The 22,703-nt window shown below is 42.7% G+C and overlaps 2 protein-coding genes across 2 annotated transcripts in view; both read right to left on the bottom strand.

Moving 5' to 3' along the window:
* The window catches only part of LGI1 (leucine rich glioma inactivated 1), a 290,579-nt gene that overhangs the window by 117,027 nt on the left and 150,849 nt on the right, over window positions 1-22,703 (bottom strand). The window lies entirely within an intron of this gene.
* PDE6C (phosphodiesterase 6C) overlaps window positions 1-22,703 on the bottom strand; it is a 73,459-nt gene that overhangs the window by 41,568 nt on the left and 9,188 nt on the right. Inside the window, exons 2-8 of the mRNA XM_056850485.1 lie at window positions 6,844-6,996; window positions 5,853-5,942; window positions 3,511-3,651; window positions 3,225-3,299; window positions 3,077-3,141; window positions 2,921-2,987; window positions 916-963 (exon numbers count right to left, since the gene is read on the bottom strand). Of these exons, the coding sequence (XP_056706463.1) occupies window positions 916-963; window positions 2,921-2,987; window positions 3,077-3,141; window positions 3,225-3,299; window positions 3,511-3,651; window positions 5,853-5,942; window positions 6,844-6,996 (639 nt within the window). The remainder of the gene's footprint in view (window positions 1-915; window positions 964-2,920; window positions 2,988-3,076; window positions 3,142-3,224; window positions 3,300-3,510; window positions 3,652-5,852; window positions 5,943-6,843; window positions 6,997-22,703) is intronic.

The following is a 22,703-nucleotide window of genomic DNA, read 5'->3' as shown; positions in this document are numbered from 1 at the left end:
GCCCTATAACTCACAGTGCAACTAAAGCACTCCTTTCCCACAGATAAGGCTGCCAGGTCTCCTCTGGAGGGAGACTTTTGGGGCAGAGCTGAGGGGACCTCTCTCTCGTGCGCATGCACGCCGACGCACGTGCATGTCATTTCCGGTTTACAACCAGAAGTGCCGCCTCACGAGGGGCCTTATACCACTCAAACTGGGAGTTTGAGTGGTAAAGGGCTGCTTGCGATGCGGCACTTCTGGGTGTAAACGCATCGCAAGCAGCCCTTTCCCACTCAAACTGGGAGTTTGAGTGGTATAAAGCTCCTCGCAAGGCTGCGATGTGTATGAGTGCATGCACGTTTGCCTGCCGACCTTCAGCTGGTCGGCGGGCAGAGGGGTGAATTGGCGGGGGTTTGCCCACCACCACCAGGCACCTGGAAACCCTACCCGTCGAGCAGGTTGATATTGGCAATATGGCCACATCAAACCTGATATACTCCTCTATTAGGCCACTTTCTTTTTCTTAAACAGGCTCAATCAAAAGTGCTGTGTACATGGGAGAACCGGGAAAGACACTGTCTCCTAACCCATGATACTTAGATAAAGTTAACTGCTGTTTTTCTCTTCTCCCATCAAATGAAGGCCAGTGTCCGCAGTGAGAGCAATCACTGTGGAAGGAGAGCAATCACGGGTTCCAACGTTCTTTAAAAAAAATCTTAAATAAGCCATCTGTGTGGCTCTATCAACAATAAAAAAAGTATCTGTTCTGAATTCTGTTCTGAATAGGACAAAGCAAAACATGGTAATAGAAGGGGGAGTGTTACGTGTCATTCTTCTTTCACTCTAAAATGATCACCGGGAAGCACTCAGGGCAACTCACGCAGCTCACTCATTCCGCTGCAAGCATACTGTCGAAAATATAGGAAAAGGTGTTACCTGAAAACAGAAGAAGTCATCTGCAGGCGCATTCATCATATTACAAATCTATGGAAAGAAAGACATGCAATAAAGAGAAGACCCCTGCACACATAAACACTCTGATCCTGTCAGTCAGTCCAGACAACAGAAGGGATGATCAAGATGTCTCATGCAGATCGCTGACGACTGGGGTGATCAGACTGTAAGTGCCAGGCACCTAGATTCCTCTCTCGCCCCTTTTATAGAGAGGTTCAAATGGTGGTGGAACATTCCAGGTAGGGTTGCTTACTCCGGATTAGGAAATTCTGGAAACATTTTTTTTTGTGGGGGGGGGGGAGCCTGGAAATGGTAGAGTTTGGGGAAGGAAAAGAGCTCAGCAAGGAAGCGATGCAATAGTATCCACCTCCCAAAGCTGCCATTTCTTCTAGGGGATCTGGTTTTAGTAGTTTGGAGATCAGTAGGATTGCCAGGCCCCTCTTCGCCATCGGTGGGAGGTTTTTGGGGCAGAGCCTGAGGAGGGCGGGGTTTGGGGAGAGGGGGGACTTCAATGCCATGGAGTCCAATTGCCAAAGCGGCATTTTCTCCAGGTGAATTGATCTCTATCGGCTGGAGATCAGTTGTAATAGCAGGAGATCTCCAGCCAGTACCTGGAGGTTGGCAACCATAGAGATCAATTCTGGGAGATTTTCAGGTCCCACATGATAGCCCTAATTCCTGGGCTTTTTGGTTGGTTGCTCCAGTGCTTTGGCATGGGCTGCCACAGGAAGTTATAGCTATCCCATCCCAGCCAAAGTGTCGTGAGGCCTGTAGGATGGCGCTCTTTTGAGAGTATTTTGATGAGGCCTAGAGAGGGCTATATTTAACTAGGATAGCCAGCTTCCTGCTGGGGTGAGGGATCTCCTGCCCCCATCTCATGTTGCCCGCTGCTGTTCAGGTGGGCAGTGGGAGGAAATGACAAAGTGAAATAGGGAGGTTCAATCAGCATCTGCAGCATGACAATGTTGCTGCTGGCACAACCCAGGAGCAGCCCCATCATGCTGGATGATGCTCAAGCATTCGCTCAAAACTATATGGTTACACCACAAAGTTTTGAACAAATGCTAGAGTGTCACCCCCGGCACAATGACATCACTTCCATGTCACACCAGAAGTGACATCATTGCACTGGGGATGCCGATTGACCCCACAATATGGAAGTCCCACTTCCCCCATCTCCTGCTAGTCACTAGGTGGTGCCTGGCAACCCTATTTGAACTGAGTTGTTACTTGGCTGGCTGAAGGTTGCCATTAAAAGGTATGAGTGTCGATAAAGTCTGTTAATGGTCTGTGTTTTGAAGTGCTTTAATGAGGCAATTGCATTACTTATATTGTATTTATCTGTAAATGGCTTTGAGTTTGCAATATGATGAGAAGAGCATAGGGGGGCAGATCTCTCACTATAGCAGGAAACCTTCTGGCCTGGGCCCACTATTCTCCAGCTTCACTTGAGAGGCTGGCAGGGGAGCATGGGGGAACTCTGTAGTGTTGCAGTGATGTGCAACAACCTATGATGCAAAACTGGAAGTGAAGTCATTGTGTCAGGGCAATACTCTAGGATTCACCCAAGACCCTGCGGTTTAATCACAGAGTTTTGGGTGAATCCTAGCGTGTTGCTTCCATGCAATTACATCACTTCTGGTTTTGCATCAGAAGTGACATCACACATCAGTGCAATGCCAATGAAATTGTCCCCACCTCTGAAATGCTCCTGCTAGTTTGCTATCTATGGCTGGCCATCCTAGAACAGTAGTATACAAATATTTTAATTAAAAATAAATAAATAGCAATGTAGGTGTGGGGGTCACTATACATGATCCCATTCCCCCATGTGTTTCACTGAAGGTTTGTTGTGGTCTAACTTAATATCTTATTTGGATAACTGAACACTGTGATTGTTTTTATTTTGCAGTATTTTAATTAACACACATACAAACACATACACATTCATACAGATGGTTCAAGAGAAATAAAACATGGAACTTACAAATCCATTTTCAGCAACATAAGTTGGCAAACCACTAATCAAACACCAATGGTCAGCAGGTGGTGACCTTCAAGAAGATAATAGGTGATATGAGTACCTCCAACCTAAACATGCACAATTAGCTACAATTGAGCAGATGGACCGATAGATACTCACGGAATGACTTTGATTTCTTCTTTTCCATGTAAAATGTAATCAATTATTTTATAAAAGTTGACTTCCTAAATGCAAGAGGAGAAAGCAATGTAATAATCTGTAAGCAACGAACTTTGTGAAAATGGTGATTGGGAAAGAGGAAACTCACTCGGCCATCAGGTGTTTTTGGTCCTTTATACGGCTCTTGTTCTCCCAGTTTGATTGGCCATTCATCATAGAACTCCTGGAAACAAGGAAACATAAATGAGCAAGGAGTTCCACAGAGTAGGAGGAATGAAAAACGACTTCAAATGTCAGCTAAGAAGGACAGTACATTTGGGCTCGGATCCTGTGAATAGTTAAAATCCTCCAGAAGTCAACTTTGCACAAGATTAAGCCTTAGGTAATCTTTTTGAGTTACTTTATTTCCGAATAGTCAATAAAATGATAGTGACCTTCTCTTTGGTCATGTCCAGAAGACCAACGGAGTATCTTTCGCAGTTCAAATACATTCGAACAGTATACAACGCTTTGTGAAACTGTCGCTCAATGTCTGTAAGCTCTTCAAATACTTTGTTAGCAGACCACAAGAGCGTCTGTTTAAGAAGGAGGAAAAATTTAGACAATATTAAAAAGATTGCAAGTAGGGAGGCGGAGCAGAAATGACATTACAGGAAGAACCCAAAACCATGTAAGAAAAAATATGGCACAGTCAATATAATTACTATATTTTATTTTTACTATGGCACTATTAAAGTGCCCTGACCTGGATGGTCCAGGCTAGCACGTAGGGTTGCTAACCTCCAAGTAGTGGCAACACAAATAATCAGCCTGCTGTAATGTTAGTTACAACCCTTTTTTCACAGCAGAACAAAACCACAGTAATGTTGCAAAAAAGAGCAGCATCCAAACAAAGGTCTGAATTGTTTGAATCAAATAAGAACAAGAACACAAACAAAATTACTTTCTCATCATTGACTTTGTCAATTAAAAAAGCTATCATCAAACATTGGGACTTACTTAGAAATATACCAGGCTGTAAAGAAAGACCGAGAGTAGCCTATAGAAGGACACGATCTATTAGGGATCACTTAGTACACTGGAGGATCACAATACCAACTAATAGAGATTTCTCGGTTGGAAACTTTAAATGTGGCTGATGCACATTTTGTAAATATCTTTTACCAGTTAAAGAATTTAAAAATCCCCAGACGGGTTTTCAGCTCCGCATTCAAACTTATAATAATTGTGAATCAAAGAATTTAATATATCTTGCAAAATGTTCGTGCCAACTTTTTTATGTAGGAAAAACCAGTAGACCTATCAAAACAAGAATTGGAGAACATCTTTCTTGTATTAGGAGCCAGGCTTTAGATGCCCCAATGGCAACACATTTTAAAAATAAAAACCATACCAAGGATGATTTTACATATTTTGTCATCTGGCGTTATGAATGCAAAACTAATGATCAGGTGGATATAGATATGATTTTAAAACAGCAAGAGGCTAAATATATCCACCTGCTGAACACTGTATCCCTGAATGGACATAATAATGAACTAGACTTAACATATTTCATATAAGGCTTAAAAGGATTCTAATAAATTGAGGTATATCCCTTTAAGAGTCAGGGAATGGATCACCGCTACAGCTGCGGTTGATTCAGAAACACTGTCTTTTGGCACGAGGGAACACAGAGTGACTAGAGAACACTGGGTTCCGCCTATCACAAGAGCAGACACACTAACTGCCTTGGAGTAAGTAATAGCATATATTTGTAATATCTTATACTTGTAATGTAAAAATCTAATGAATGTCTTTTGTAAAGTTTGACACATTAGAATAGAAGTACCGCGGCAACATTGTAACGCAGGAAACATTGCAGAGTGAGCTACCTTCTCAAAATCATATGTATGACCATTAATAACAATTGATTAATAGCATGTATTTATATATGTACACCATAGTACGTTCTGATGAAGACTATGGGTCGAAACAGGGCGATAATTCGGACCCCTGTAAAGATACGCCCCAGACTGGGAAGTTCGTGAGACCCCAACTTAGTACTACAAGACAGTTCACTAAAAGGGATACAATTCCACGTATGCACTTCTACAACAAGGCATTTAATTGTGAAAATTTTGAATGGACTATATATATGGACAATGATTCCAAACATAATGCCTCACTTGGTTAGATAAGAAACACTGTATATAATAGTTGTTCACGTAATATTGTTTACTGTATATAGAATATAGTACTTTTTTGCAACATTATTGTGGTTTTGTTCTGCTGTGAAAATAGGGTTGTAACCTCCAGGTACTGGCTGGAGATCTCCTGCTAATACAACGGATCTCCAGCCAATAGAGACCTGTTCCCCTGGAGAAAATGGCTGCTTTGGCAATTGGACTCTATGGCATTGAAGTCCCTCCCCTCCTCAAACCCCACCCTCCTCAGGCTCCGCCCCCAAAACCTCTCGCCGGTGGCAAAGAGGGACCTGGCAACCCTACTAGCATGCCTTATCAGATTTTGGTAGATAAGCTGGATTGCCCCTGGTTAGTATTTGGAAGGGAGAACACTAAGGAAGTCCAGGGTTGCTATGCAGAGGCAGGCAATGGCAAACCACCTCTGTTCATCTCTTGCCTTGAAAACCCTGCGGGGTTGCCATAAGTCCACTGTGACTGGAGGACACTTTCCTCCACCACCGCCAGTATTAAAACATTAATTATAGCAAGACATTTTATACTAAATCATGGGATATTTAATGGCCTTGCATTTAGGCAAGTTAATACCTCACCTGACTTTTTCTGGATTCAATATTGTACAGGTTGTTAGTGTGGTTTTGTTTCAAAGCAACCGAAACAAAGTTAATATATTTCTTGAAAACCTGCAATGAAAAACATGAAACAAGTCAAGTATAAGACAAGATCATGGACATGATCCAGCCAAAGTTAAGCACTTCGATTTTCATTATTTCAACGAGAGAGTTAAACACGGGCTGAAGTCAATGTGACTTGTGTCAATAATGGCGTTCCATGTATTTACGTTTACATTGCATTTTCCCTTGGAATGATCAGAGCAGCTTAGATAGGGTTGCTGGTGGGATCCCACCCTGATTCTTGTAAGGCCTGTACCCAATAATAATAATAATAGTTGGTTTTTATATGCCTTCTTTCTCTACCACTTAAGAAAGAATCAAACCAGCTTACAATCACCTTCCCCTCCCCACAACAGACACCCTTTGAGGTAGGTGGGGCTGAGAGAGCTCTAAGAAAGCTGTGACTAGCCCAAGAACACCCAGCTGGCTTCATGTGGAGGAGTGGGGAAACCAACCCAGTTCACCAAATTAGCTTCCACTGCTCATGTGGAGGAGTGGGGAATCAAACCTGGTTCTCTAGATTAGAGTCCACCACTCCAAACCGCTGCTGTTAACCATGCTGGCTTCAGTAACACTACAGTTTCATGTGCTCCCAAATCAATAGCTACTGGCTACTTATTCATTCATTTTGGCTTGGCACCCCTGGAAAACCTCTGCTTCACAGACGAGATTTCTGTCAGCAGACTGGGACTTCTCCACTCTCCCATTTCTGTTGCAGCCCCAATTCGTCCCTACAAATGCTGCTTGTGGGGGACAGAGGACCCCAAAAACAACATGAGCAAGGAGCTGGATGCCGGCTGTGGGAGGATGGTATTTATTAAGATCGCCCTCCCGCTTTTGTCAGTGGCCATTTCCACTAGATCCAACACATTGTCAAACTACTGTACTCCTTAAAAAAAAAATTTCTTACCTCTTCATCTGCTTTAGAGAATTCAGGGCCATTTTTCTTGTTAACTGCCATAATCACAGCAAGGACTTCCTTTCCTAGTACAACTGCTGTTGCCAGCATATTAACAGTTTTATAGCCAGTTTGCTTATCCACAAAGTCACTAAAATGATCATTCTGAAACAAACGGGAATAACGTGTTAGATTTTTAAAAATTAACATTACTGCTAATTTAAATGATTTTAAAATTTGCACAGCACTGTCATGTAATAGTCCTGAGATGTTCTCTTCAGAATGGACAATTGAGTAAGAGAAAGTGTTCCGGCCAAAATGTTAAGAGGGTTGTTCAGATATTAGTTGCTTTACAGTGCCATCCTAAGCAGAATTACAACCTTGTAAGGCAATAGGCTTAGAAGGACGTAACTCTTCTTAGGATTGCACTGTTCGCTGCTTATCTGTACAAGAAGGAAATCACATGTGAACCTTACATAAGGAAGGACATAGCAATGATTCTCTGACTCTGCAGGTATTTTCCAGAAAGGAACACCTGAGAGGTAGTATCAAAGTGCTTGTGATCAGATTAGGGTCGTGCAAAAAACAAAAACAAAAAACCCCCCGTAAATTGCGGGTTTATTGTGCCTGCTTTTTTTTGGTAAACCAGGAATAAGCCAAATATCCATACCAGTAAATATGGGTATTCGGCTTATTTCTGGGTTTACTGAAAAAAATTGGGCCCATTATATTGTATGGGGATGTTTTCGAAGCTCCTGTGGGGGCATTTTTGGAGGTCGATTCACCAAATTTGCAGCATGGCTGCAAGGTACTCTCCTTAGACAGTCACCAAAGTTTGGTGAGCTTTGGGACAGGGGGGTCAAATTTTATGGGCCAGCAAAAGGGTCGCTCCCATCCTTCAGGCATTTGCGAGCCAAGCTATCCATCAGTTTTCAGGTACAGAAGTTCAGCGTTGTCGAGGACTGCCGGAAAGAGCTGATTGGCAGGCTGGCGCCTCAAAGTCTGGGGGCTTCCTTTGTATCTGGGGTGCATACATGGCCATGCAAATTAGCTTCCAAACTGAGGAAAAAGGCTTAAATACAAGAAAAATAAGGCATGGAAAACATTTCTTTTGGTGGCAAATGACATCCTGTGAACAGTCCTTTATTATACTAATCAAAAATCTGATTTCAAGAGATGGTGATGGTGTAGGAAAATGAAGACTCTATTTTGGGTGACCTTCAGTTTGACAGCAGTTTTTTTTTGGGGGGGGGGGTGATATTGGAGCCAGCCAAAGCTTTGACCATGAGGGCTATTTTGAAGGGGACTGCTCATCGGCACGGGTGAGGAAGTCTCCTTCGGAAGCCTGGTGGTGTGAGCAGCTGTTGAAGCCGGTTCTTTTTAGTTGGAGGGTATATCCCCCTGGCCAGTATTTGTGAACCCTGTCTTTTAAATAACCCTTATGCTTGATCCAGATTAATCTGCTGAAAGGTGACGGTTGGTCAGACCAAGTTGGCTCCAATTACACGAACCCAACCTCAAAAGAGCCCCAACTATGGGGTCCTAACAAAACCAGTCAAATGATAGAAAAATGGGAGAAAGCACAGAGCCATGCATCTGAGCAAAGGAGAATAGCTGGACCCGAAAAAGCCAAATAATTATTCAGCTTTTTCAGGAATCGCCTATTTGGCTTTGGGCATATTCCCAGGTTTGGGTATTCAGTAAACCCCAAACCCAAATATTGCCGAAACGGCTAATTTCGGGTTTATTTTCAGTTCGAGTATATCGATATGCATAACCCTAGATCAGATATATACCAAACGTATATATGCACCTGAAAATAATAGCAGGTTTTAACACAGGACTCATGTGTAAGGTTGCCAGTTCTGGGTTGGGAAGCACCTGGAGATTTTGAGGGTGGAGCCTGGGGAGGGTGGGGTTTGAGGAGGACAGGGACCTCAGTGGGGTACAACGCCATAGGGTCCCCCCCTCCAAGCAGCTATTTTCTCCAGGGGAGTTGATCTTCATCATCTGGAGATCAATTTTAATAGTGGGAGATCTCCAGGTGCCACCTGGAGATTGGCAACCCCTGCCTACTTCAACGTCTATATATTTCACCCTGAGCCAGATAATGTGTTCTACTTTCATAAAACTATGATGGAGATATCTTGAGTAAACTCCAAATTAACTAAAGGATGAAAGGATTGTCTAGCTTGATATCTCAAAACAAAATTATTGTATATTTTGGTGACTGTAGCTAAAAATTTTTTACATAGGGTTGCCAACCTCCAGGTACTAGCTGGAGATCTCCTGCTATTACAACTGATCTCCCGCCGATAGAGATCAGTTCACCTGGAGAAAATGGCTGCTTTGGCAATTGAACTGTATGGCATTGAAGTCCCTCCCATCCCCAAACCCCGCCCTCCCCAGGCTCCACCCCAAAAGCCTCCCGCCGATGGTGAAGAGGGACCTGGCAACCCTAACTGGGGTTGATGGGAAAAACTGGGGTTACACTGAAAATGTTTATATAATAATTGTTACTGTTATTAGTTTCTTTAATGGGCAAAGGCTGCAGTCCTACAAACACTTTCCTATGAGTAAGCCCCATTGAAGAAACTAGGACTTACTTCTGACTAGATCTGCTTAGGGTTGCTTCCAAAGTACTTCACATTTGTCTCCTAATTAATTATAGCTGCTGTGTCTTTAGTAGCATTTATTTGTTATGTTATTTTTATACACCCAGAGAGAGGAAAGAACCAGGATTATGATTAATCCATGTTTTTCCTGACCTCAGACTAAATAAATACACTAACCCGTGTGAAAGCTGTTCCCTTTTGAATATATTACACATATTACAAAAACAAGGCTAGCCTAAATCCAAGCTGTTTCCAAAATTAAATATAAGTAAATCATTATACATTGCCAGAAAAATGCATTAAAAGCCCATTGGAATATTCATTTTTATCTGCCCAGCTTCCTAAAAATGCAAAATCAAGAGAAAAGATCTCAGTCTGAAATGCTTTCCAAAATGCCTCTCATCACCGTCAGCTGTAGTTACTTCTGTCTGGTGGGTATAGGATTATGATATAAAACCCATTCAGTTTAGTGCCAGTTAATCAGATTAAACCCATGTATGTTTCACACCGGTGTATGCCAATTTGGGTTTCAGTCACACTTGCATCAAGATTGCTGTCTAAAGAATTATTTTTCAGATTCCAGATATGCTAATATGGTCTGCCTAAAACATGGGTTTTTAACATGATGGGTCCTATTAACCCTTTTATTTACATTTATTTAAAACATTTATGTGCTGCCTTTCCACCCAACTCAGGGTCCACTAGGCATCAAACATTTCAAACATTAAAACAGCATTTCAAATGCAAATATATATGAAATATTTAAACAGTTAAAAGAATATAAGCAGAAACCTTTGACAGTTTCTGGGTGATCCCTGCTTGTCCAAACAGGAGATGAGAAATTTGACAGCGTTTTTCATCCTGGGCCTCCTCTAAGGAGTTCAGGTCACCGTGCCTGGTTTACTCTCTCCACTTCATCATTCCGTCAGCCCCATGAGATGGTCCACTTAACATAACCCAGTGAGATTCATGGGTAACCAATGATTCCAACCTCAGCCCTGATCCAATCACTATCTCACAATGGTTATCATTATAGAGCCGTCACAGTGGGCATAGTCTCTCCAGCGGGAGATTTTTGAAGCGGAGCCTGAGGAGGGAGGGTTTGGGGAGGGGAGGGACTTCAATGCCATATAGTCCAATTGCCAAAGCGGCCATTTTCTCCAGGTGAACTGATCTCTATCAGTTGGAGATCAATTGTAATAGCAGATCTCCAGCTACTACCTGGAGGTTGGCAACCCTATCTACCCTCCTCCTCTACAATGTATACATGCCAGTTATTACCACTTCTTCTTCTTCTTCTTTTTTGCCTAAATTGAATTTCAGTTTATTAATTGTCAACCAATCTGTCAAAGCCCCCAAGCATCCATTTATAATCTGAACCTTGGTTCTGGATCTGATACACAAGGAAAAAATTAGAACTGGATGTCATCAGCATATAATGAGATTACATTCAAGATCTCTCATTTGTCCTTCTAGTATGGCATTGAAATCTCATTTATCCTTCTAGTATGGTATTGAGTTCTAGTAGTCTCATGTGGGCACTGGACATAACAAGATGTAGGAGGATGGGTTTTGGAAATTTCCCCTTCCAGGATTTTATAAACTCTGATTGATGTAATAAAGCCACTGCTCCTGCTCCTCCCCCCCCCCTTTAACTGGCTCTCAGCTTCTCATATCTCCTGGAGCATGGCCAGCACTCATCAAGCCATTTTGAAATTTTCTTCTTTTTCTTGTTACTTTACAAAGGAGTACTTTAAATATGCAACCCTCCCCCAACCATGTCTTAGGGTAGCCTGAATTTGCTGTTCTCATGATTGTCACAAGATGCATATTTTACTGATACATACAGTAACTCAGGATCAGCCTAGAGCATCCCTGATCAGTTCCTGTCCTGCCTCTTCTTAAGGACTGCAAGTGAGGGGGAGCTCACCACCTCCCACAAGCCACATATTTTACTAGTATATACTAGTTTGCCTGGGGTTGACTGCTGGCCCCGTCCTTTGCTGTTGGCTGTTGAGAGGTGGGGCTGTGAGCCTTTGTGAGCTCCTCCTTGCCAGGGGCAGAGCTGAGCCAGAACAGGAGACAGAGCTGCTGGCAAGTTGTTGCTGAGTGAAGAGGGCCTGTTTGCCTGGGGTTGATTGCTGGCCCCTCCCCTTCCAACTCCATGAAGTAGTCCCCTTCCAACGCTATGGTTCTATGATTCTAATTGGTGGTAAGATGGAACCCCATGGCATAACTCTTATGGAGTCGTTTCAGAGGGTAGCAATGTTTGTCTGCAGTAAGACAGGTAGATTTGAGTCCAGTAGCATCTTAGAGACCAACAAGATGTTCGGGGTATAAACTTTCAAGAGTCAAAGATGTCTGATGACTGGAACTTTGACTCTTGAAAGCTTATACCCCCAAAATCTTGTTGGTTTCTAAGGTGCTATTGAACTCGAATCTACCTGTTCTCATGGAGTACAATACTAACAACACCAGTGAGAAAGAGCACCAACCATATCATGGTGTTTATAAAATTCTATTTAGTTATCATTGGTTTCAATGGCCATGGAGAGATCAAATATACTATTAACAAGATCATCCTGTCAGTCTATCCAAGATTATCAAACGGAACTCACATTGAACCAAGCAGGAGTTTGCATCTCTCTCAGGTCATTTATGCATGGGTACTTTCACTGACGTTCACCCCCGGTCTGTCTCGGTTGTTCCTTGGAGTTATACATGAGTTTTCCGTCCATTAGATGACCTCGCTGCCAGCCCTCACAAATCCCGGGACTTCCCGTTCCTCTGTTAAACCAATTCTTCCCTCTCCCCTGAGCTTAGCCCGGGTGAAATCCCTGTGCATAAAGCAAAGCATGGGACACGCAAGCTTGGTTTCTCTCACAGCCAATTACAAAGCAGCGTGTAAAGAGGCGGGGATTCAAATGCTTCCTGCTTCCTCAGAGCTCTTTCTGAGCAGAAGAAAGGCTTTTTAAAACCAAGGCTTGGATTTCTCCCCCACCCTTTCAGATTGCTCCTTCTTTTTTTTCTTTTTTCTTTCTTTAAAGGTTTTTTTTATGCAGCAGTTGGGTTTGGGGGGGGGGGTTTCTCTCACAGTAAGCTCTACAAAGTAAGCCAGTTACAAAGCAGCATTTAAAAGGGCAGGGACTTGATCTGAGGTTGGAGACTGCTGGTGCATAGATTCCCAACAGGAAAGTGTGGGTCCAGTGAGCAACGAACCTCAGGTAAAACTCCTATGCATAAACGACGTCACTCTCCTTCCTATGTCAGAAGTTGTTGGACTGAGCAAGAACATGGGTGGCGGAAAAACATGCCAAATCCAATCAGACATATGATTCCCCATGTTTAGCCATGATGGCAGAGAATAAAGGTTTTTTTGTGCCACATCTGTACATTGAATAACAGAGTTGTTTTGGTGGATAGAGTGTTATTTCCCCACTCAACCTGATTTTGATGCCTCTGTTGCTTCGTATGCTTGGCTTACAAAGTACATCACGGATAAAAAAAAAATACTTGCTGCAATCCACCTTGTATGCCTCAAAATGCAATCTGGAGGTGACCTGAGCATTGAACAGGAATAGGAGAACCAGGTCCTTCCATTACAGATGAGCAACGAGGATTGAGGAACGAAAACAAAGGCAGAGCTTGTATAGACCCAGATCTGGTATGATTGGCTCCATTAGTCACATGCAACTGTTGGACTGTTCCAGACTGTGGTTGCCTCAGTGGCCAGTTTCTGTCCTGGGCTGGTTGGCTGACTTAGGTTTGTACTGTCACAATGAGTAAAGTGCTGGCCTCTAGTTCCCACCCTGTGTCTGAGATCCCTGAGACCTTACAGCTCTCACCCCTCATGCTTGTCCAAAAAGTGGGTGCGTGGACTTTAGCTGACACCCTCTTAATGACCAAAATGATTTTTAAATCCCTCAATTGGACCTTACTGGTGGTGGCCTGATGTGCTCTTCTCCTGCCCCCGCTCCATTGTGCCTCATCATGTGCCAAAACACCCCTTGGGAAGTTGAAAAAGAGGAACAAGAGTGCCTCCCACAGGGTTGCCAACCTCCAGGTGGTGGCTGGAGATCTCCCGCTATTACAACTGATGTTCAGCCGACAGAGAACGGTTCACCTGGAGAAAATGGCCACTTTGGCAACTGGACTCTATATAGGGTTGCCAGGTGAGTGAGATTGGCGGGCAATTGGGGCTGCGCGCGTGCGGGGGCGCACGCACGCAATGACAGCACTTCCAGTTTTACTTCTGGAAGCGCCACATCACGTGGCTGTTTTAATTTTGGGGTTTGGAGTGTTAAATCGGTCACAGTGACGTGGCGCTTCCAGAAGTAAAACCGGAAGTGCCGTCATCGCATGCACGCGCCCCGTGTGCACACACAGCCACCCCATCCCGCCCCTAAAACCTCCTGCTGATTGGGAGGGGAGGGGACCTAGCAACCCTAACTCTATGGCACTGAGTCCCTCCCCTCTCCAAACCCCACCCTCCTCAGGCTCCATCCCCAAAATCTCCAGGTATTTCCCAACCCAGAGCTGGCAACCCTAGCTTCACACCAGTCCTTACTTCATATCACTTCAGATTCTTGCCAAGCTGCCATCAAGTATTTAAACATTTCACTGTGCAATCCTTAGCGGAGTTACACCCGTCTAAGCCCATTGCCTTTAATAGACTTTGAAGGATGCACAGTAAGCTTTAGATTCATGATAACTCACCATGAGATTTTATTTGTGTTCTCTTCTTACCCAAAGAATTGACCAAATTTTCTTTCCTTAGCAAGCAACTGATGGCTGCATGCATGCGATTTTCCTCTTTTGAAATCTTAAATGTATGTAAATTATGTTGTTAGGTGCTAGAAACTTTGGCGCTTTTCACACATCCCGAATCATGCACTTTTAATGGACTTCGCCGTTGGATTTTACTGTGCGAAACAGCAAAATCCACTTGCAAATGGTCATTAAGGTGCATTGAAAATGTGGATTGAAAGTGCATTATTCAGCATGTGTGAAAGAGCTCTTTGACTGAAATGCAGTAGATGCTGCCAGGAGATAATGTCCATGCATAGGCAGTCCTGATTCTTTATCTTTTCATCAGCTAGTTAAGAAATGCAAACTTAAGTAAAATAGTCATTGGAAAACATACTATGTGTTACTAGGGTTGCCAGGTCCCTTAGCTCCATCAGTGGGAGCTTTTTGGGGGCATGGCTGGGGCATGTGTCCTGTAGGCCACGCCTACGTCATTTCAGGGTTTACCTGGAAGCGATGCGGACGCTCTAGCAATCTCTGCTGAAACTCTATGGTTTTCATAGAGTTTCGGCGGATGTTGCTAGAGCATCTGCGTCACTTCCAGTTAAACCGGGAAGTGATGTGGGTGCGGCATGCGGGCACATGTGCACGCGTTGCCCGCCAACCTTCAGCTGGTCGGCAGGTAGCCGGGTGGATTGGCAAGATTTTGCCTGCCACCACCGGGCACTTGGCAACCCTATGTGTTACACAAAAAAAGGGATAGTAGTCAGGCTTCCCACTCCACCCCCAACACTAAAGATCTGCCAAGGTAAGGAGAGCTGTTTCCGTTCTATTATTCAGAATACATAAGAACGATTTTCCCCATCAGCCTAGGAATATCTTAAATAGGGTTGCCAGGTCCCTCTCTGCCATCGGAGATTTTGTGGGTGGAGCCTGAGGAGGGTGGGGTTTGGAGAGGGGAGGGACTTCAATGCCATAGAGTCCAATTGCCATCGCGGCCATTTTCTTCAGGTGAATTGATATCTATTGGCTGGAGATGCATTGTAATAGCAGGAGATCGCCAGCTATTACCTGGAGGTTTGGAAATCAGTACAGGAGCGAAGCCAATTTAAACAAAGTGCAAAATTCTTTATAAGCTACCACATATAGTTCAAAACAATACAAGAAAAAATGTTCAACAAAACCCACAAAATTCCATATATACATATGTACAGAAGTTGTTTAACATAGTTGTCTCAATTGTGAGTACAAAATCTTCTTATTGAAGACAAATATCAGGTGATAAGCCAGAGATCATCAAAATGATGTCTCAACCCCACCTTCCTGAGAGACCTCTCCCATATCTCCAGGAATTCCACATCCAGGCAACTCTAGATACCATCCAAATAATTCATCCCACAGCTGCTAACAACCAAGAACTGTTCTGTAGACCTCTTCCAAGCAATCAGAGTGCTTTCTACAAATAACAGCTGTTCCGATTTAGCGTGTATCTTTAATCTACATGAGGACTATACTGATTTCTATACAAATTAGCAAAATAAACACAGGCAACATAATAACTGTACAACACCAGCACCGGCAACTTCAGCCCTCTCATAATAGGTCTCTGTGTTGAGGGGTTTTTCTTCCTGTTTTTGGGTTTGGCGCAAATGTTGCTGAAGAAACTTAGCCAGAAAGTACCCTAATTCTTTGATATATAATTTCGGTGCAGGAAAGTAACAATCTTAACCAGTGTTCACCCCTCTAGGTCTGTTAAAGTCGGTGGATTTAGAATGTGTAACTGCAACACAACTCACAAATGAGCCAACATTTACCACATCACTGAGGGACAAACAAACAACTATGGCAGTAAATGGCATCCTGTGTGTGTGTGTGTGTGTGTGTGTGTGTGTGTGTGTGTGTGTGTGTGTGTGTGAAGTGCCGTCAAGTCACTTCTGACTCATGGCGACCCTATGATTCAACGTCCTCCAAAATGTCCTATCTTTGACAGCCTTGCTCAGATCTTGCAAATTGAGGGCTGTGGCTTCCTCACCCTGGGAAGTAGCAAAATCCAGGTTGCTTTCCAGACACTCCAGCCTTTGGAGTCTGCATAATCCAGTTTTGATTTCCTACTGCAAATCACTCTAAATATGGCATTTTCAAATCACTTTAAAATGGCAGCAGTGTTCCCATGGCGAACATGAGGATGCGGTCAGGCCTAGTTTGGCCCTCCGGGTTGCCAACCTCCAGGTACTAGCTGGAGATCTCCTGCTATTACAACTGATCTCCAGCAGATAGAGCTCAGTTCACCTGGAGACAATGGCCACTTTGGCAATTGGACTCTATGGCATTGAAGTCCCTCCCATCCCCAAACCCTGCCCTCCTCAGGCTCTGCCCCAAAAAACCTCCTGGTAACCGTACTTCAGTCCCAATGTAGACATGGAACAGTTTTTACCTGCTGTCATGGGATGCTGTCTATTACTTTGCTACATAAGTCACTGTTCTGGATATGCCTCCTTCCAGTCATTAGGCACATGCAGATCAGGGGCTTGTGCAGAAGCATACAGGCTGGGCTGGCCTAAGGGAAATGATTCTTACATACTTTGAAAATAATTTTCTTAATATCTTCAATATCAATCAAAAGAAGGTGGCCTTTGTCTTTTTTTTTTTTTTTTGCTGTCACAGCTGACTTATGGCAACCCCGTAGGGTTTTCAAGGCCAGAGACATTCAGACTTGGTTTGCCATTGCCTGCCCATGTCATGACCCTGGTATTCCTTGGAGGTCTCCTTTCCAAATACTTGCCAGGGTCCAGGCTGAGATTTTGTGACTGGCCCAAGGTCACCCAGTAAATTTCCATGGCAGAGTGGGGATTCAAACCAGGGTTTCCCAGATGCTAGTCCGACACATTAACCTCTACACCCCATCATTACAATAGTGTTATTATTACCATTCCTGAATTGCCCCCAATTTAAAAGCTGTACCCTCACATTATCTTTGCAGATCTTGAGGTCCTACCACATTCTATCTGGTTTCCATAAGATAAAATTGCTCTGACATTGGATACATAAGTCCCTCCTCCTTTACTAATCTTAATTACCTTAAGCTTGTTCCTTGGAAACTCCCTTCTCAACACTGTTCTCATAATCTCCTTCTAGCCTCTAAAGATCAGTTTAAGATTTACCTTTCTGCCTCAGATAATATTCCATTTGTTCCTTTCTCCTCTAAACAGCCCCAAACCGGAAATACAATTTCATAGCTACACTACCCCATCATCAGTCTGATCACATACATTTCAAAAATTTACTAAAATCTGATACTGCTACATGCTAAGTTGTTTATATTGTCCAGAGGTGAAAAAGGACAGTGGTATGAAATGGTTGTCTCAAATACCAAGAATGTCATCTGAAAAATCATTCTTGGTCCCAATTCTGGCTATATTTATATATAATGAATTATTTTAGGCAATGCCAGAAAATCAGCAAACAGTTATTGTTGTGTTCTGTTCTGGTTTTTTTTTTTTTTTGCCAATCCTTCTAGGAGGATAGAAAACCAGTATTGTTAATAGGGTCCGATATACAGAACATGTATTATGAGAATGTCATACTTCTTTTCTTTCCCCACTTTTCTGGAATGTATGAAAATACATTTTTTATGTTTTTAGAGAACATGCCACGCTATAAAAGACCTGTTCAGATAAAGAATTTAAACTTGTGCTACTGTTTGCTGATTTACATACTAGCTGGAGAACTGTGCAGAGGATATTCTCATTTAACCAGCTCTAAAGCTTCTGCATTCTTACAGCATCTTTGAAGTGAAGGTTCCAAATAAATTATTGGTAATCAAGCCTTATCCCAGAACACTGAGATGATTTTCCAGCCTGGTACAAATGAAATATAGGCAATTTATTATATTGTTTATCCCATATCACAATTCAGTTGTCAGGACACTGGGCATAGTTGCTTTTCTGATTCTTTCTATTATTAAATCCTGGGTTAAACACTATTAGCTCCTGTGATCAACAGGTCTGTTTTCCCACTAATCCTTCTTGGGGGAAGGGAGCAGCTGCTGTTTCTAAGCTAATTAATGAAGGTCTGGATCTGTCTCTGTGCGCTAAGCTTCTGAATCACCCACCAGGACAAGGTGCTTCCTCATGTTTATTGGCAGATTCCCAGGCTCTAGAGAGATAATCCTGGGATAACCAGATACTGAAAGGGGAATGTTGCTAATTTTAACCAATATCCCATCTGTTCAACAGCTTCTTTTGCTATTGGTTTTCCCTAAGGATTGCCACCTTTTCCCTGAGAGAGGCTCTTACAAGCTGCTTGTCAGGTTCTAACACGGGTGCCCAGCTTTTTCCAATCCCTGCTGCACTGTAGCAGGAAATCTCAGTGCACGGCATTTCTCCTTGGCAGGCACTAGTGGACATCTTTGCCCGACCCAGACCCTATAAGCCCCCTTTCCCCTGGGCCCACCCCTCTTCATACGTCAGGCCCAAGGATGAATGGAGACTGGCTCTCTGTTCTCACCACTAGCAGCCAAAATCTGCCCCTCCCATCACTTCTTTGAAGGGGGATGGGGCAGTCTTCTGCTTGGCAGCCATTAGTGGACAGCTCCGGGATCCCTAGGTGTTGCTTACTGTGGCTTGGGAAATCCTGAAGATTTGGGCTTGTGGTGCCTGGGAAGTAGGGTTGCCAACCTCCAGGTACTAGTAGGAGAAAAAGACACCACTGTACTACTATCAGGAGATTAGGAAATCAGTACAGGGGCGACAAAAATGTACAATAACAAATACTGTTAAGTGCAACCACTATTTATCCTATTGTGTCTAATTACAACTAGACATCTAAACATACAGTGTTAAGTACAAGCATACAAAAATAACAAGCACAACCAAACAAGTCCACATAGAAATCAATTCACCTGGAGAAAACGGCCGCTTTGGCAATTGGACTCTATGGCATTGAAGTCCCTCCTCTTCCCAACCCCCCCTCCTCAGTCTCCTCCCCAAAAACCTTCCGCCAGTTGTGAAGACGGACCTGGCAATCCTACTGGGGAGAGCAGAGTTTGGGGAGGGTTAGGAACTCAGGGGAGTGGTGATGCCATAGAGTCTGCCCTCCGAAACTGCCATTTCCTCCAAAGAAACTGATCTCTGTTGTATGAAGATCAGTTGTAGATCTGGGAGAATTCCAGGGCTCACCCAGACTCTAGAGAGATATTTTCCTATTTTCCCTGACATCATCAAACTGAAAATGTTACAGCTCATATCAGATGCATAAATATAGATTATTTTATTTACTTGAAATATAAATCTTGCCTCTCTATTTACCAGATATAATACAGCAGCTAACTCACACACACAAAACTCCAACCAATACATTATAATAAATCATTACGAATCCAGCTGGCATAAGTAATCTGAAACACAAAAAGCAGCAGTAGATAAAGAATACAGGTTGAGTATCCCTTATCAGGACTGCTTGGGACCAGAAATGGTCCGTATTTTGGATCTTTCTGTATTTTGGAATATTTTGGAATATTTTGGAATTTTTGCATATACATAATGAGATATTGTGAGGATGGGACTCCAGTCTAAACACAAAACTCATTTCTGTTTTATATATACTTTAACATGCAGCCTGAATATAATTTTAAATAATGTTTTAAAATAATTTTGTGTACATTGAACCATTAGTGGCGCTGCTGAGGGCCTGTGAGTAATGCCTTCATGCCGGCTCAAAAGGTCCAGTTTTCAGACCAGTCTGGACACTGGATGTCCAGATAAGGGATACTCAACCTGTGTATGTGTGTGTTAGGTGTCGTCAAGTCACTTCCAACTCATGGTGACCCTATGAATCAGTGTCCTCCAAAATGTCCTGTCTTTGACAGCCTTGCTCAGATATTGCAAATTGAGGGCCCAGCTGTGGCTTCCTTTATTGAGTCAGTCTATCTCTTGTTGGGTCTTCCCATAATGTGACCAAAATACGATAGCCTCAGTTTAGTCATTTTAGCTTCTAGGGTCAGTTCAGGCTTGATTTGATCTATAACCCACTGATTTGTTTTTTGGGCAGTCCACGGTATCTGTAACACTCTCTTTTAACGCCACATTTCAAAGGAATCTACTTTCTTCCTATCCGCTTTTTTCAATGTCCAGCTTTCAGACCCACACATAGTAATAGGGAATATGATGGCATGAATTAATTTGGTGGCCAGTGACATATCCTTACCCTTCAGAATCTTTTCTAGCTCCTTCATGGCTGCCCTTCCCAGTCTCAATCTCCTTCCGATTTCTTGGCTGCCATCTCCCTTTTGGTTGATGATGGAGCCAAGGAATAGAAAGTCTTCAACAATTTCAATTTCCTCGTTGTCAACCTTAAAGTTTTGTAGTTCTCCTGTAGTCATTACTTTTGTCTTCTTGATGTTCAGTTTAGTCCTGCTTTGGCTATTTTCTGCCAGTAATGTAGTATCATTGGCATATCTCAAATTGTTAACATTCCTCCCTCCAGTTTTCACTCCACCTTCATCTAAATCTAATCCAGTTTTCCTAATTATATGTTCTGCATATAGATTGAAGAGATAGGGAGATAAAATACATCCTTGTCTAACACCTTTGCCAATTGGAAACCATTCCGTTTCTCCATATTTTGTTCTAACTGTGGCCTCTTGTCCAGAGTACAGGTTGCGCATCAAAACGATCAGATGTAGTGGCACACCCATTTCCTTTAAAACCAGCCATAGCTTTTCGTGATCCACACAGTCAAAAGCTTTGCTGTAATCTATTAAACACAAGCTGATTTTCTTCTGAAATTCTCTCATATGCTCCAGTAACCAACGTAAATTTGCAATATGATCTCTAGTGCCTCTTCCTTTTCTGAATCCTGCTTGAATATCAGGCATTTCTCATTCCATATATGGTAACAGCCTTTGCTGTAAGATTTTGAGCATCACTTTACTTGCGTGAGAAATTAATAAATGGATTGTTTCCAGTCTGTGGGCCATTGTTTTGTTGTCCATATCTGTTGGCATATTCTTGTCAAGACTTTGATGGACTCCCTTTCTGTGGCTTGATAGCTCTATTGATATCCTATCTGCTCCTGATGATTTGTTTCTCCCGATTGCTCTCAGTGCAGCTTTCATTTCACTTTCTAAAACTGTAGGTTCTTCTTCAAAAGATTCTTCTTGGAAGGAATCTGTCATCCTTTCATCTCTTCTGTATAGTTCTTCAGTGTATTGTTCCCACCTTTTCTTTATTTTGTCCTGTCAGTTAATGTATTTCCATGCTGATCATTCCTAATCGTACTTTAAATTTCCCTTTGATTTCTTGGATATTGTGGAACAGATCTCTTGTTCTTCCTTTTTTGTTGTTCTCTTCTATTTCTTTACAGTGGTTGTTATAATAGTTCTCTTTGTCTCTACATGCGAGTCACTAGAACATTGCACTTAGACTTTTGATTCTGTTTCTGTCACCTACTACTTTTGCTTCTTGTCTATCTTTGACAGTTTTAAGAGTTTCCTCAGACAGTTTCCTCAGACATCCCTCAAGGCTTTTCATCTCTTTTGGCTACAGGAATAGTCTTTGCACATTCTTCCTTGATAATATCTCTAGTTTCCATCCATAGTTCTTCTGGTTTACATTCACTTGAACTTAGCAATGCAAATCTGTTCTTTACATGGTCTTTAAACTCTTCAGGAATATTGAATACTTAACCTGTAGTATTTAATACTGAATACTCAACCTGTAGTTACATCTAAAAGTCACAGTAGTTCAGAAAGGAGGGCAGAGGCCACAAGCAACATCATCATGGGGAAACATCAATCTTAATCTTAGTGGGAGTGTATTAAAATCACAGTAAAAACTTGGATGAATAAAAAGTCTTTGCCTTATGAATGACAGATTGTGAATTTTGTTACAGGTGTGAAGACAGTCCAAACCACTGGAGCCACCACAGAAAAGATCCCTGTCTCTGGTGTGCTCACTCACTCTTACATCTGATGCTGGAGGCACACAGAGTGAAGCCTTTAATGATGATCTCAATGGGTGGACAGGCTTATATGGGAAAAAATGATCTTTCAGGTAACCGGGTTTTAGGCTTTACAGATAGCGACCAGAACTTTGAATTATGCCTGGAAACACATTGGGTAAGATTTGAGAACAATACCTCCTTAATGACCAACACGATTTTCAAGGTATATTTGGTATATGATGAGTAGGGTTGCCAACCTCCAGATGGTACAACAAAAACAAACCTGAGCTACTTTCAAAATTAGTACTGAAAATTGTAGCTACAATGGCTAAATCATATATACCCTCATATAAATAAATAATGGGTGAAAACCCATGGTCGCTTTAGCCTCCTTTATTCCCTGTTTCATCCAGGACTCAGCCAGGATCGAACGCACGTTCGGCGAAATGCATGTGTTTGATCCTGGCTGAATCCTGGCTGAAACAGGGAATAAAGGAGGCTAAAGCGACCATGCGTTTTCGCCCAATGAATTCGGTAAGCTTATTTGTTGTTCTTATGTATAACTTTCAG

This window comes from Euleptes europaea, chromosome 5 (genome assembly GCF_029931775.1).
Source record: "Euleptes europaea isolate rEulEur1 chromosome 5, rEulEur1.hap1, whole genome shotgun sequence".
Taxonomy (NCBI): domain Eukaryota; kingdom Metazoa; phylum Chordata; class Lepidosauria; order Squamata; family Sphaerodactylidae; genus Euleptes; species Euleptes europaea.
The sequence above is the reverse complement of the archived record's forward strand: the minus strand, read 5'-3'. Positions and strand labels throughout refer to the sequence as shown.